Raw genomic sequence first — 13128 nt, forward strand, 5'->3', positions numbered from 1 at the left:
CTAAATCAGATATATATGTAATATATGGTGAGGCCTCAGTGCCTGAAGAAATATAAGAATCGTATTATAGATTCCTAAATAGTAAATATAAGGTTGTCATTCTCATTCATTTGAGGGACTAAAGACGTTGCCTCGCGGCTGAGTATTGCCAGGTCAATGGTTATTGTCGTCCTTTAGTTGTACTGAACTACATGCTTGGTCTTAGATCACTGTACGTCCATTAGCTGCCTTTCAAAATCTTTGGTATTTTGGTTCGACATTTCTGTATATTTTAAGTGGTGTCAAGCGGCAGAGGTGAGCCTCCATGAGCTTTCAGTGCTCCATGGAGATTTTTCATTTTCCAGATTCATCAGCGTCTACATCAAACTAGCTAGGGAAGAAAATAAGGGAACAGCAATTCACGACGTTACATGATTCTATGAACAAAAACAATTATATTGATTACACAAATGCCACAGGGAAAAATGGGAGCATGAATATCACCCACAACTGCAAGAATAAATAATCTTAAAACAATTAAGGAGTCACACTATGGTAATAATTTTAGACATATTGAATCCAAACAACAACAGAAATCATGGCTGCAATAAGAACTTGATATAGGGATGTATAAATCCCATTTGCTGAACTTGGGGCAGGTGCAGGAGCTTCTAATGCAGGTAGAACAGTGATGGAAAGCTTTTGGCCTCCAAGCGTACAATGTTGGCCAACACCACAGATATACCACTTGTTTCCTGGTGCGGCAAGGTTAATTAAGTCGTTTCCAGAATTTAGAGCTTCATTAACTGGTGGGATAACACAATCTTTGAAGGATGTACCATTTACTCTGAAGACATTGTGAGCTCCAACAGGGTAAGTGAAAACTGCAATGATTTAAAAAATATTTTAGTTATATTCATGTAAGCCCAATATTATATTCCCTAAAATGTGGCATTTTTTTTTAATTATTTATGTAATAGCCTAATGAGCAAGCTATATATTACATAAGTGTATCTAAATATTGTGATAGTATTTGATAAAGAATTTTCAAAGTTCACACGAATAAACTCTAAAAAAAATGTCAAACAATCAATGAGGTTGCTTACGAAGTTTGTCGCCAACCCTGAATTCTTTATCTTTGGCCCATGCTGCATAATCAAAACCTTTGGTCCAACCAGCAGCATCTCCAACTACAAATTCTGTTGCCAAAGCAATTGTAGGAAGAACAAGAGCAACAATTGCAAGGGTGACTAAGAATTGCTTAGAAGAAGACATTGAAATTTATCTCTGAATGGTGATTTTCTTGTAGACTCGCAATAAACTGCACTGTTCTTTGAAGACTAGATAGATACAGTTGCTCAATGCTTATATAAACAAGCTAGGCACCCTTGGGGTCTATTTATAGTGCATCTCTCCCTTATAAAACAAGTACAATTGCATGATGAACCGGCAGCAGCCGGCACATCAAAAGCGTGTTAAGGAATTTGATTGAGTACATTGTGACGGCATCTGTTTCAGATTAAAAATATAGGAAAAGGACCGTACCAAATGTTCCTTCTGTCTGCGAGTTATGCAAGTTTAAAATGTGCAGTGCCACTTGGCGACGTTATTTAAGCCAAGGAGAGACTTTTAATCTCTTATTTACAGATGTCAAAGGCGCGCCTGACTTGTTTCATTGTGAAATTCAAAATAACCATTTTCACTTCATACTGGATTTTGATCTGAAAGTCACATCACCAAATTCATTTTGTACTGATACTTGGAAATATGAATTTTCACAACAAGCATCAACCCATGTGTTGTTTGATGAACATATGTAATAACGGACTTGCAACTGCTCTTGGAATCAGCTCGATAAAAAACTGATAGCTTTGGCCCCTCTTGTTGTAGCCTCCAGCCTAGGCTCCCAGCGCAGTATATCGAGTCTTGCTGTGAACAACTTAGTAAACCAAACACATGGAACGTTTACCAGAATACATCTCTGATGTCCTTGGATAGTGGATACTCCAATCTAAGTTGAAATAAAAAGGATCCCGCATCGTACAGAACATGAGAGAAGGCGTAGCAGGTCTCTTCTGGATCAATAGGCTGAGGCCGTGCCTGATTGCCTGAGGACATATAAGATGCATGTGTATTTTAGGATCCTACTGATAAAGGTTGTCATTGTCTTTTGTTGAACTGTTGAAGTATAACTCCATATATCTTCTTTCCTTTAGGCTCTGTTTGGCTGCAAGAGATGTTGTATTACTTAACTATGATTAGGTGATACAAGTCATGAGATGAAATACTTGTGTGTCTGCCTCTTATCCTGTCACATGTTTTATTTGGCTACTGTTTGGTTGACATTCACACCTATATACTCATTTTTTATATTATACAAGAGAAAAAAAAAAAATCATATACAAAAATTACAAATAAAAACTTAAAAACAAATAAAAACTCATAAAAAAAAAAAAAATTTTTAAAAAGAAACTTTAATTAAATATTGAATACATAAGCACCCAATTGATTTATACAAAAAACATCCCCTAAAAAAGAAAAGTCCCAATTTGATGAATAATGTGAAGATTTAAACACCACTTTTTTGAGGAAAAAAAAATTTTAATGTGAGAAAATAAAAAAGGCGGAAAGAGAGAAAATACATAAGGTTTATGGTTCCATTACTATGATTTCCATGAAGGAGAGAGAGAGAGAGGAGGAGGAGAAAAAGATAGGGAGAGCATTTTTTATGTGTTTTTATTATTATTTTTTTTTCTCTCTCTTGGATAGAAAACACGTTTTAGCGAATTTGGACTTTTCCTTTGGATTTGCTTATCCACACTTTTGTGTTTCTGCAATTCAAGGAACTTACTAGAGTATCCACGTTTTAAATAGACCAAACAGTCAAAGACCTATACAAGATAAACATGACTGCCACGTCACCAATTCCTGAATATGGACTCTCTATTCACACTGCCAAACAGAGCCTTAGAGTTATATCTTCCTTCCTTTAGTGTTATGTAACAAAGATATTCTATCATATTGTATATTGTATATCTTCCTTCCTTCCTGTTGATTTGCATATTGTAATCTTGAGTATCAATAAATATGGCCTATGTCTATTAATCAGATAAGCCTTTACCCTATACAATTTTTTTCATTCCTAAGATAAAGAATCTCTCTAATCAAACAAGTTAGCTAGCTAGCTCAATTTTAGGCTAAGACTTGAGAGGCAGAATTACTCAAGTCGGTGTTGGGGAAAACGATACCAATCAATCTCTACTAAGATCACTTGTACTTGGACAATCTACTATTCTAATAAAAAAATCTAATCTTTCACTACAACCAACAACCACAATCTTAATCTATGATATAACTATCACAGACAGCCAATAAAAATATAAAGCAAGTAAAACATACTACAACACAAAGATGTATCATGGTTCGGCCAATGATGCATACTTTCACAAGAGCTAATTCTTTTATAAGTATGGAAGTGAAGATTACAATTACACCTCTCAAGTCTCTCCACTTTATTAGATCACTCCTCTTTCCTTACAAACTTTTCTCTTTGTAAGGGGTTTTTCTTAATTTTGATTGCTCTCAAAATTGGGTTTTTTCAAGACTTGTTTTCCAAAACCTTGTTTATGTTTTTATATATAGTAAACTGCAATCTCGCGGTTACTGTAGAAAATAGAAATTGACGAGTTTAGACATGAACGTGGGTGCGCTCTCGGCAAGGCAAAATCGAGCGCGTGCGCGCTCTCTTATTTTCCTCAAAACCAAATGTCCAGTAACTTTGTTTTGTGAGAGGCTGAAAAAAAAACTATCTTCTTTTTCACGGCAAGGGTGCGGACGCGCCTTGGTCACGACCAATCTGAGCGCGTGCGTGCTCAGACTCCTTCACACGAACAATACTTCTTTTCTCCTTCTTCCTCATGTGAAGGATAACTCCAATAGTCGGGTCGGTGTACTTGTGTTTTGATTTATCAAGGACACAAACCAGGTTTGTTTACCCATTTATACGAAGTTGTATTCCAATTAACTTATGATGGTTTTATGCTGGTACTACGAAGTGAACGCAATGCTGATTGCAAAGACACTTCTAAGTTTCGCTTGCTCGTTCGATTCAAACATCCCCCAAACTCGCAGTTTACTCTGTACTGAAATTTGAAGGTACAAATTTCTTCGCTTTGGAAGTTTCGGTTGCACTATAATCAATTGTGCAGAGGTAGGAATGCTCGTTCCTTGGTAAATATATTGCCGAGTGGAAGCACTGGACTTAAATTTACATAATCTATCTAACAAAAAAGAACGGTGTGGGGCCCGAAAGGCCCTATCCAACGGCTCAAAATCTTTTTTAACAAAATATGACATGGCGAATCCAAGTGATGTAGGGGCTTGTGCAATTTTGTTAAAACACTCAGTATCCATTGGATCTATCAAGAAAGTCAACAATTACAGCTGGACTTAAACACTGGGTTAGCCCATATACGGCTTATAGATAATAGGAAATTCGGCCGGCATTGATTGGGTTTTCTGGCGCCGAAGGCGCGACGAGTGGTTCAGTGCCGTACGGCACAGGCAAACCCTAGTTTTGATATAAAATGCAATGTAATCTTATTATCTCTCTGTAACACATTCTTTTATTCGTAATACTACCTGCAAAAAATTGATGTAAAATGTCGAAAAACAGTGTGGGTGTATGACTGTATGAGGCCGGGTTACGATCCTGATAGTGAAGACGTTGCCATGTGGCAGAGTATTGTGTAGTTATTGGTTGTTGTAGAGAAATAAATGCTTGATCTTAGATCTATCTCTGTCCTATAGGCTATAGCTTCCTTCCAAAATGTTGGTATTGTTGGATTTTCTATATTTCTCAGGTGGAGTAGATGTGACGCATAGCTAGTAAATTCATGGACGGCAAAAATTCGATACGTCAATTATTCGCCTAAGATTCGAAATTTTCAACAATAATACTTTTAAATATTTGGTCCAATAAAACGCTAATGGTAAAAATACGATATACGTGTTTTAAACGAGTATAATACGAATATATTTTTTTTAAATTCGGCTATATATTTTACATTTAAAATTTTGATATATAAGTAAATAACGTTTTTATTTTTATTTTTACAATTTTATTCATGAAAAAATAATACAAATGTCATTTTATTCGCCAAACCTTTTAATTCGTGAATAATTCGCGAATAATTCGGCAATTATAAGCCCGACCCAACCAATTCGCGAATTAAACCGTATCATTCAAAAATTCGCCGAATTATTCGTTTTATTCGCCAAACCTTATAATTCGCGAATAATTCGTGAATAATTTGGCGAATTACTAGCTATGGATGTGAGCCACCATGGGCTTTGAGTGCTCCAGGGAGATTTTTCCATGTTTATTTTCCACATACTGCAGCGTCTATCGACCAAAAGGACCAGAAATTTTCGCCACGACATCATTCTATAAAAAACAATTATATTGATAACACAGCCATTACATTAAAAATGGGAGCATGAATATATATAACCCATAAGGCCACAACCGAAGAATAAATAATCTTAAAACAATGAATCACACCATGGTTATAATTCTACACATATTGGATCAACATAGTAATAGAAATCATGGCTGCAATAAGAACTTGGTATGGGGATGTAAAAATCCCATTTGCTGAACTTGGGGCAGGTGCAGGAGCTTCTAATGCAGGTAGAACAGTGATGGAAAGCTTCTGGCCTCCAAGTGCACAGTGCTGGCCGACACCGCAGATGTACCACTTATTTCCTGGTGCTGCAAGGGCAATTACGTCGTTCCCTGAAATTAGAGCTTCATTAACTGGTGGGATAGCGCAATCTTTGAAGGATGTACCATTCACTTTGAAGACATTGTGAGCTCCAACAGGGTAATTGAAAACTGCAATGATTGAACAAATTATTTAGTTATACTCATGTAAACTGGAAAATATACCTTCACAATAATAAGGTATTTTTTTTCAATTATGTATTGCCTAATGAGCTACTACAGAAATGTATCTTCATTGATAAATGTTTCACAACTCATAGGATTGAACTTTTTATTTGGAAAAATAATTGTGAAATAATGTGGTCTCTTACCAAGTTTGTCGCCAACCCTGAAGTCCTTGCCATTGGCCCACGCTGCATAATCAAAACCTTTGGTCCAACCCGCAGCATCTCCAACAACAAATTCAGTTGCCAATGCAACTGTAGGAAGAACAATAGCAACAACTGCGAGGGTGATTAAGAATTGCTTATAAGAAGACATTGCAACTTATCTTTGATTGATGTTTTTCTTGTAATTCGCAATAAACTCTGATATTCTTGAGATTGAATCAGTTGCTTAATGCTTATTATAACATGGGACTCTTTGGGTCTATTTATAATGCCATATGTGATATGTTTTGGTTCCTTCTGAACCCATATGAACATAGAGGAGAGGAATGCATGATGAACCGGCAATAGCCGGCACATCAAAAGCGTGTCAAGGAATTTGATCGAGTACATGGTGACAGCATACGTTTCGAATTTAAAAATAGGATATGGACCACGTGTTTTTGTTTTTTTTTTTGTCAGCGAGTTATGCAAGGGCCACTTGGCGATGTTATTTCACACGAGAAATTTTTTGTACACAATCCTCTCATTTACAGATGTCTAAGGCATGACATGTTTTCGTTGTGAAATTCGATATCACATACTCATTTTGCTTTGTATTCGTTATAACAATGTTTCCATTACATATCGGATTTTGCCTTGCAACTGACATTGTGAAACCCATTTATAGTGGTACTAGGAAATAGGAATTTTCACAACAAATACTTTGCTGCGAAAATCACAATACAAAAGGTGCCAGGAAAGTAATGTCGCGTGGGCATTTGACAAAATTCAAGTCATCCTCTTTTAAAATCCATTCTGAAACTCCACGACATTTCTACTCATTCAGGTGCAATAGTTCCAATACCTGAGACAATAGATTTTCCGTTTTCTGACTTTTCTCTAGGTTTTCCTTTTGCTCTCTCCATGCCTGGGAATCTAATGTGAGCAAATTCATTTTCACAAACGAAAAAATAGATCACCACAAATATCTATGCAAGCACAGAGACAAAAAATATGAAGATTGTAAAATAGCATTTCATTAATCATATCATGGAGATAACATGGCAGTTTCTTGCCTATGTAAAATAAGGAACACAAAATTCTCAAAATTAAGTGAAAATGACTAAGGAAACATAAATGCTCAGCGAGCAATTTGATAAACTACAGTACTATCACAATGCAATCCAAGTTATTAGAGAAACAGAAGCTAATTCCATTTTTTCCTTCTCAAATGTGGAAATCATCAAAATCAGAAGTAAAGTGAGCCTCTTCACTTAGCACTGGCTAGCTCAGTGCGTAGGAGCTTGGCGGCCTCAACCATGGCGGTTAGAGCAGGCTTCACCTCAGCATACTTGCGGGTTTTAAGTCCACAGTCAGGGTTAACCCAGAGAATGTTGGTTTCAAGAACTGCAAGCATCTTGTTGATACGATCAGCAATCTCCTCTGTTGAAGGGATTCTAGGAGAGTGGATGTCATACACACCAGGACCAATGCCAGCACCATACTTCACACCCTCTCGGAAGACTGAGAGGAGCTTCTCGTCAGATCTGGAGTTCTCAATTGTTATTACATCAGCATCCATGTCGATGATAGAGTGAATGATATCGTTGAAGTTGGAGTAGCACATGTGGGTATGGATCTGTCAGTTGTTAAAGGATTTTTATTAGCCTACAGACCAACAAAGTAAAATCTAAATTACTGAGGTTTGAGGGTGCATGTGGAATACAAACCTGGGTAGTGTCTTGGACGCCAACATTGGTGATCCTGAAGGAGTGAACAGCCCACTCCAAGTAGAATGCTTCCTCTGACTTCCTGAGGGGTAAGCCTTCTCTGAGTGCAGCCTCGTCAATTTGAATCACAGTAATACCAGCCTTTTCAAGATCTTCTACTTCGTCCTTGATTGCCAACGCAATTTGATAGCAAGTCTCAGATCTGAGCATTTCCAGATTTTATGTTAAAAAACAGTATATACAATCAAGATCAAATGTAGTAGGACTTCTTACACGAAATATTTACCTGGGTTGGTCATTTCTAACGAAGGACCAGTTAAGAATAGTGACAGGACCAGTGAGCATCCCCTTCATTGGGCGAGCAGTCATGCTCTGAGCCATTGAAGACCAGAAGACAGTCATGGCTTTGGGACGGCTGACATCACCATAAATGACAGGAGGCTTGACACAACGTGAACCATAAGATTGCACCCATCCATTAGCGGTGAAGGCGAAACCAGACAATTGCTCACCGAAGTACTCAACCATGTCGTTCCTCTGCCCCAGAATTAAAAATATAGATATTAGAGGGCTATCATAACTCATTTTGCAATGTAAAAATGGAAATTATAAGCTTATATATAAAGAAACTAACAGCAATTCCTGTCCAATAAATCAATGGCTGGTGGAAAGCACCAAGCACTCACCTCAGGCTCTCCATGGACCAAGACATCAATGTCAAGCTCTTCTTGGAGCTTAACAACTTTGCTGATTTCCTCCTTGATGGCACTGACGTAATTATCCTCGGAGATCCTAAAAAAGTAGAGACAGTCAAACCATAAATTTAAGTTTGTCACAACAAATCAATAAACAATTCTTACAAAAATGTTGTTCCACACTCACTTCTTGGCTTTGTATTCACGGCGGACTCTTCTAAGATCTGCAGTCTGAGGGAAAGACCCAATAGTGGTTGTTGGAAGGATGGGAAGGTTTAACTTCTTCTGCTGAGCATCCAACCTCGCACTCACATTTGTAGACCTACGATGGTCAGAACCCTTCAAAGCAGCAGCCTGCACAAACACGAGAACAATAACAGGGTAAATACCAGGATTATTTACCATACAATGATGATACAGGCAAAATAGAATAATCCTTTAACACTTACAGCTTTTTGCACAGCCTTGTTGTTAACCCTTGGGGAGGATTTCCTTGAAGCTTGAGCAGCAGCATTAGCAGAGAAAAAAACCTGAAAATATAGCAATACATATTGAGAAAACAAAACTACCAAAACATGCCACACCACTAGATAAGACACTCATAGATCTAAATGGGGATGCCCGGAGCAAGTGACCAGAATAAGTTTTATACCTCATCCTTTTGGCCAGCCAACGCCTTCGCCAAAGCATTCACTTCAACAACCTTCTGTGCAGCAAATGCCATCCATGATTTTATTTCATCGTCCAACTTAGTCTCATTGACCAGATCGACAGCAGTATGGAGAAGTGAGCTTGAAGTGGAAACGACAAGCTTATCTGCAAGAGGAATACGAACAACTCAAACAACACTTCTCCTCAAAATAAAAGACAATATATGTGATGTTGCACGCAATGAGGAATACCTTTGCCCACAATGCCCTGAAGAGCCTGAAGTGTGCTAAGAGAAGCAGCGAGATCATTAGCCCAAATATTCCTTCCATCAACCAAGCCAGCAAACAGGTATTTTCCTGATGGGAAGCCTCCTTTAATCAAATCCAGGGTCTTTGCTCCACGAACCAAATCAAATCCAAACCCGGTAACAACCTTCAAAGAGGTGATAGTCTTGTATGCTTCAGCTGGAACATCAGCGAAGTAGGTCTCGATAAGAACATTTAGACCAGATAAAGTTGCTTCTAGTTCGGTGTAAGCCTGAGTAAATGCTTGTAGTTGGTGAGAATCAAGATCCTTCACAAGAGTGGGTTCATCGAATTGAATCCAAGAAGCACCAGCTGCCTTCAATTCAGCCACAACTTCCCTGCAAAGGATTGTGTATCATATATTAGCATACTCATTTCATCAAGCATACATCAACATATAGACTTCAAGGGTGCTGTCAATACTTACTTGTAAATTGGCAGGATTTTCCCGAGAAGGGACAGAGGCGAGAATGATTTCTCTACACCCTTTGCGGGCTTAGAGAGCAACAAGTAAGATACAGGGCCTACAAGGACTGGAACGGTATCAACTCCAAGCTGCAGAGATAGAAAGGTAAGAGTTTAGCAGGTTCTACAATTTCCATTTTAATGGAATATAACAGCGCAATGAGCTCTTCTAATATGGTGTTAGGTGTTATAACCATTTCAATTATACGCAAAAATTACTACAGTTAAAATATATAACAAAGCCCAGACTAATTGAAAGACCACAAATGATATGAATGGAAACAGTAAAAGCATGTTAAGACAAACTGTAGAAAAGCCCCAATGAACATACCGCCTTGGCCTCCTTGTACTCAGTTACTGCCTTGTGAGAAGCATAAGTGAACTTGGTGTCGGGTCCCAACTCAGGAACGATGAAATGGCTGCACCAATATAACAAAGCATGTCAAATAACATTCAGAAATGACAGTAACTTCCTATAGCTTGAAATAGTGAAAAGAATGGGCACTTACTAGTTGGTGTCAAACCACTTGGTCATTTCCATAGCAGGTACAGAGGCATTTCCTCTAGCCATGGAGAAGTAAGTGTCAAAGCCAATCTCACCACCGGTCCAATTGTACCTTGAAGGAACAGCTCCGAGCAATGCTGTCGTGTCAAGTACCTGGTCATAGTATGAGAAGGTGTTGCTGGGGATATACTTGATCCCAGCACCGGACATCTGTTTCCAGATGGACGATCGAAGATCAGCAGAAACCTTTTGTAAATCCTCTGCACTGCTCTTTCCATCCCAGAATGATTCCAAAGCAAACTTGAGCTCTCTCTTTGGCCCCATACGAGGGTATCCAACAATATGTGATGCCATTCTACTGCTTCATCAATAAAATTTTAACACCATTAGACCAGATCGAGCACGTGTCTTATAAAAAAATATATAAGTAGCATAACAACAGATCACAAACACTTTTACAGTAAAAAAAAACAAACTGTCAGGAACAAAATCGAAAAACAGTGACCAGATTCATGATCTAAATGCACGAACTCAAATAAGTTATACTCACCAATAAAAACTATACTTTATAAACAGAAAATGGTAGCAGACACCGAGAGAACGAGAAGAAGAAAGGAGAAATGAGATGGGAAGTAAATAGAAACAGAAAAAGAGTGAGGAAGGGGAAACAGAAGGAAGAAAAAAGACGACGGCTGACCTTGTTCTACGGAGGAAGAATCGGTAAACTGGTAAAGACTGTTTTTGCTTTTCTTCCTTGAGAGAGAGAAGAGAGCGGCACGAGTTGAGGGGTGAGAAGTGGGGTCTTATTTATAGGACTCTGGGGCTTTGCATTGGGAAGAGGAGTGGTTGGTGGATCTAAACAATTTGTTAAATTATTGAAAATGTTTTCATTTGCCTATTTTTATTTATTATAATTATTGGGTATGAACCGGATCCAGATCCAGACCCGGACACCAAGTACACGTTTATTACTTTATTAGGGAGAGTGTTTTTCAAGTGGGATTCCAAATTTTACAACATTTACATATGGATACAGATTGACCCGACCACTTACTATGCCCATTTTATATGGAATAATACGTTTGTAGAGGTCTAGAGGAGAGAGAGTTGGTGAGCGTAGTTGTTGGGGGAGTGGTGATGGTCCACTCCATTCGCAACAATGCCAAATGAGTATACAACAGTAACCTCGTTCAATGCCAAATTTTTCATTCAACCTTTATTTAGAAAACATTTAAATATAAATAAATAAGTAAAAACAATTTTAGTTATTTTTTATCAAGAAAAACAAAAAAAAAAAAAAAAAATAGAATTGCTTACAAGGTTAATTACTGGCGACAAACAGTGATTTAACTATTATAAGCTCACATGCCAACGAAACACTCAGTGCTAAATGGAATCAAGTCAGCAATTGAAATCACATTCCTCATATTTCCGGTATTTATTTTCCTTACTCACATTTCGTCTGTTTTCAATGGAAAAACGTCATAAATATGAAAATACTACATTGAAATCGTGGAGCACTGTAATGTTTCCTCTTTAAATCGAAAAAACATTACATTGAAAGTCTGGAGTTCTAGACCCAAACAAATTTTGATTTTCAATGATGAAGTAATGGTTATCAGTATAAGATAAATTGCTAAATAAATAAGCAGAATCCAAATGTTACTTACTATTGGTGGATGAGTGGATCCTATATGCAGGTAAATTTTATATACAACTATACGTTTATACACCATTTTTTCATTATAAATTTTTGCAAGGATATATGATGTAAATGAAATCTGTATGCCTTTGACTCCCGCTTCACTCTTTCAAGGAAAGTAAAAGGGTTGACATTGCACGATCAGTAATTCAGTACTGAGATTTAGGGGGACATACAAAACAGGTGTGATGAATAAGTTCGTGCCGTAGTGGTATTTTATTAACCTGCAAACAGGCTTGCAAAGAAAATGTCTAAGCCATTCAGCTGGCTCTAAATAACTATCACTTAAAGAACTACTCGTTCCAACTTCCAACAACTAAGATTGCTTGGTCCGACCACTTGTTAATCATCATTGTCGTGTTTCAATCTGAATATTTTTGAGAAAATTTGAAGATTGGAGAAATGCCCAAATGGTCACGGGGTCAGAATATTCATTTGGATGTCATAGATAGAACTTGGAAAATGTAGTAGCCATATTTAGAGATGTATCGCATAGTTACTGGGCCAAGAGATAAGACTCAGACCATAGTATGTATTGGGCCCAGAAAATGGGCCCAGGACTAACTATTCTCCATGAGTAACCCTAAGAAAGGGATATAAAAATGAGGTGAAGGGAGGAGAGAAAAAGGATGAGGGGGTGGAGGTGAACTACGGTGGCTTGATCCCGTGATTGGTACGTAGGCAACCGAATTGGTGCAGCCGATCCAAAAGAGAACGGGAGTATGAGTAAATTGTGATGTCGCGGTAATTGAGGTGCGACAAATGGCGCCGTCTGTGGGAAAAAGAAATATCATGTGTTTACAGTGTCTAATATTTTTTAGAGCTAGATCATTTGAATTATGGGTACTAGTTGGGGTTTGGGTTCGGATGACGAGTGTTGTGTAATTGGAGATAAAGGGGAAATTGGTTTTATGATAGCCAAGTCTGTTTGTAACTACAATTCGTTGGAAGAGGGACCGGCCATTACATCGATCTGTTATGTTTCCTTTTGTTAGTGAGAAAC

At 37.8% G+C, this 13128-nt stretch overlaps 3 protein-coding genes across 6 annotated transcripts; all 3 read right to left on the minus strand.

Annotated features, from left to right (window-relative positions):
• Positions 1–414: 414 nt before the first annotated feature.
• On the minus strand, positions 415–1352 carry LOC147483891 (blue copper protein 1a-like). Its single transcript, XM_086576389.1, has 2 exons — positions 1086–1352; positions 415–863 (listed from the first exon to the last, which is right to left on the minus strand). Exons 1-2 carry the CDS (start codon positions 1252–1254, stop codon positions 544–546), a joined length of 489 nt encoding a protein of 162 aa, XP_086432515.1. The 5' UTR covers positions 1255–1352; the 3' UTR covers positions 415–543.
• A 4071-nt stretch (positions 1353–5423) lies between these two features.
• LOC147483892 (blue copper protein 1a-like) lies at positions 5424–6370 on the minus strand. The gene is made up of 2 exons (XM_086581514.1): positions 6076–6370; positions 5424–5875 (listed from the first exon to the last, which is right to left on the minus strand). The coding sequence occupies exons 1-2, from the start codon at positions 6242–6244 to the stop codon at positions 5556–5558; spliced, it is 489 nt and encodes a 162-aa protein (XP_086437640.1). The 5' UTR covers positions 6245–6370; the 3' UTR covers positions 5424–5555.
• Positions 6371–7087: 717 nt separating this feature from the next.
• LOC147483893 (5-methyltetrahydropteroyltriglutamate--homocysteine methyltransferase-like) lies at positions 7088–11306 on the minus strand. Of its 4 annotated transcripts, none has more exons than XM_086581510.1 (12): positions 11121–11306; positions 10428–10781; positions 10250–10337; positions 9881–10008; positions 9400–9791; positions 9150–9313; positions 8947–9027; positions 8685–8851; positions 8489–8594; positions 8089–8339; positions 7803–8004; positions 7088–7711 (listed from the first exon to the last, which is right to left on the minus strand). In XM_086581510.1, the coding sequence occupies exons 2-12, from the start codon at positions 10775–10777 to the stop codon at positions 7343–7345; spliced, it is 2298 nt and encodes a 765-aa protein (XP_086437636.1). In that variant the 5' UTR covers positions 10778–10781; positions 11121–11306; the 3' UTR covers positions 7088–7342. The 4 variants fall into 4 exon arrangements, with proteins under 4 accessions (XP_086437636.1, XP_086437638.1, XP_086437637.1 ...); XM_086581512.1 differs by having other exon boundaries at positions 10428–10784; positions 11121–11238; XM_086581511.1 differs by having other exon boundaries at positions 10974–11214.
• Between the last annotated feature and the right edge of the window lie 1822 nt (positions 11307–13128).

This window comes from Coptis chinensis, chromosome 8 (assembly GCF_015680905.1).
Source record: "Coptis chinensis isolate HL-2020 chromosome 8, ASM1568090v1, whole genome shotgun sequence".
Classification (NCBI taxonomy): Eukaryota; Viridiplantae; Streptophyta; class Magnoliopsida; order Ranunculales; family Ranunculaceae; genus Coptis; species Coptis chinensis.

Excerpts from the sequence above, each read along its gene's own strand:
- LOC147483891 (XM_086576389.1), bottom strand. The coding sequence starts at position 1,254 with ATGTCTTCTTCTAAGCAATTCTTAGTCACCCTTGCAATTGTTGCTCTT. Across the intron at positions 864-1,085 it reads CAGGGTTGGCGACAAACTTC|TTTTCACTTACCCTGTTGGA; the intron begins GTAAGCAACCTC and ends AAATCATTGCAG.
- LOC147483892 (XM_086581514.1), bottom strand. The coding sequence starts at position 6,244 with ATGTCTTCTTATAAGCAATTCTTAATCACCCTCGCAGTTGTTGCTATT. Across the intron at positions 5,876-6,075 it reads CAGGGTTGGCGACAAACTTG|TTTTCAATTACCCTGTTGGA; the intron begins GTAAGAGACCAC and ends CAATCATTGCAG.
- LOC147483893 (XM_086581510.1), bottom strand. The coding sequence starts at position 10,777 with ATGGCATCACATATTGTTGGATACCCTCGTATGGGGCCAAAGAGAGAG. Across the intron at positions 9,314-9,399 it reads TCAGGGCATTGTGGGCAAAG|ATAAGCTTGTCGTTTCCACT; the intron begins GTATTCCTCATT and ends TTCCTCTTGCAG. Across the intron at positions 8,005-8,088 it reads GTTAGAAATGACCAACCCAG|ATCTGAGACTTGCTATCAAA; the intron begins GTAAATATTTCG and ends GGAAATGCTCAG.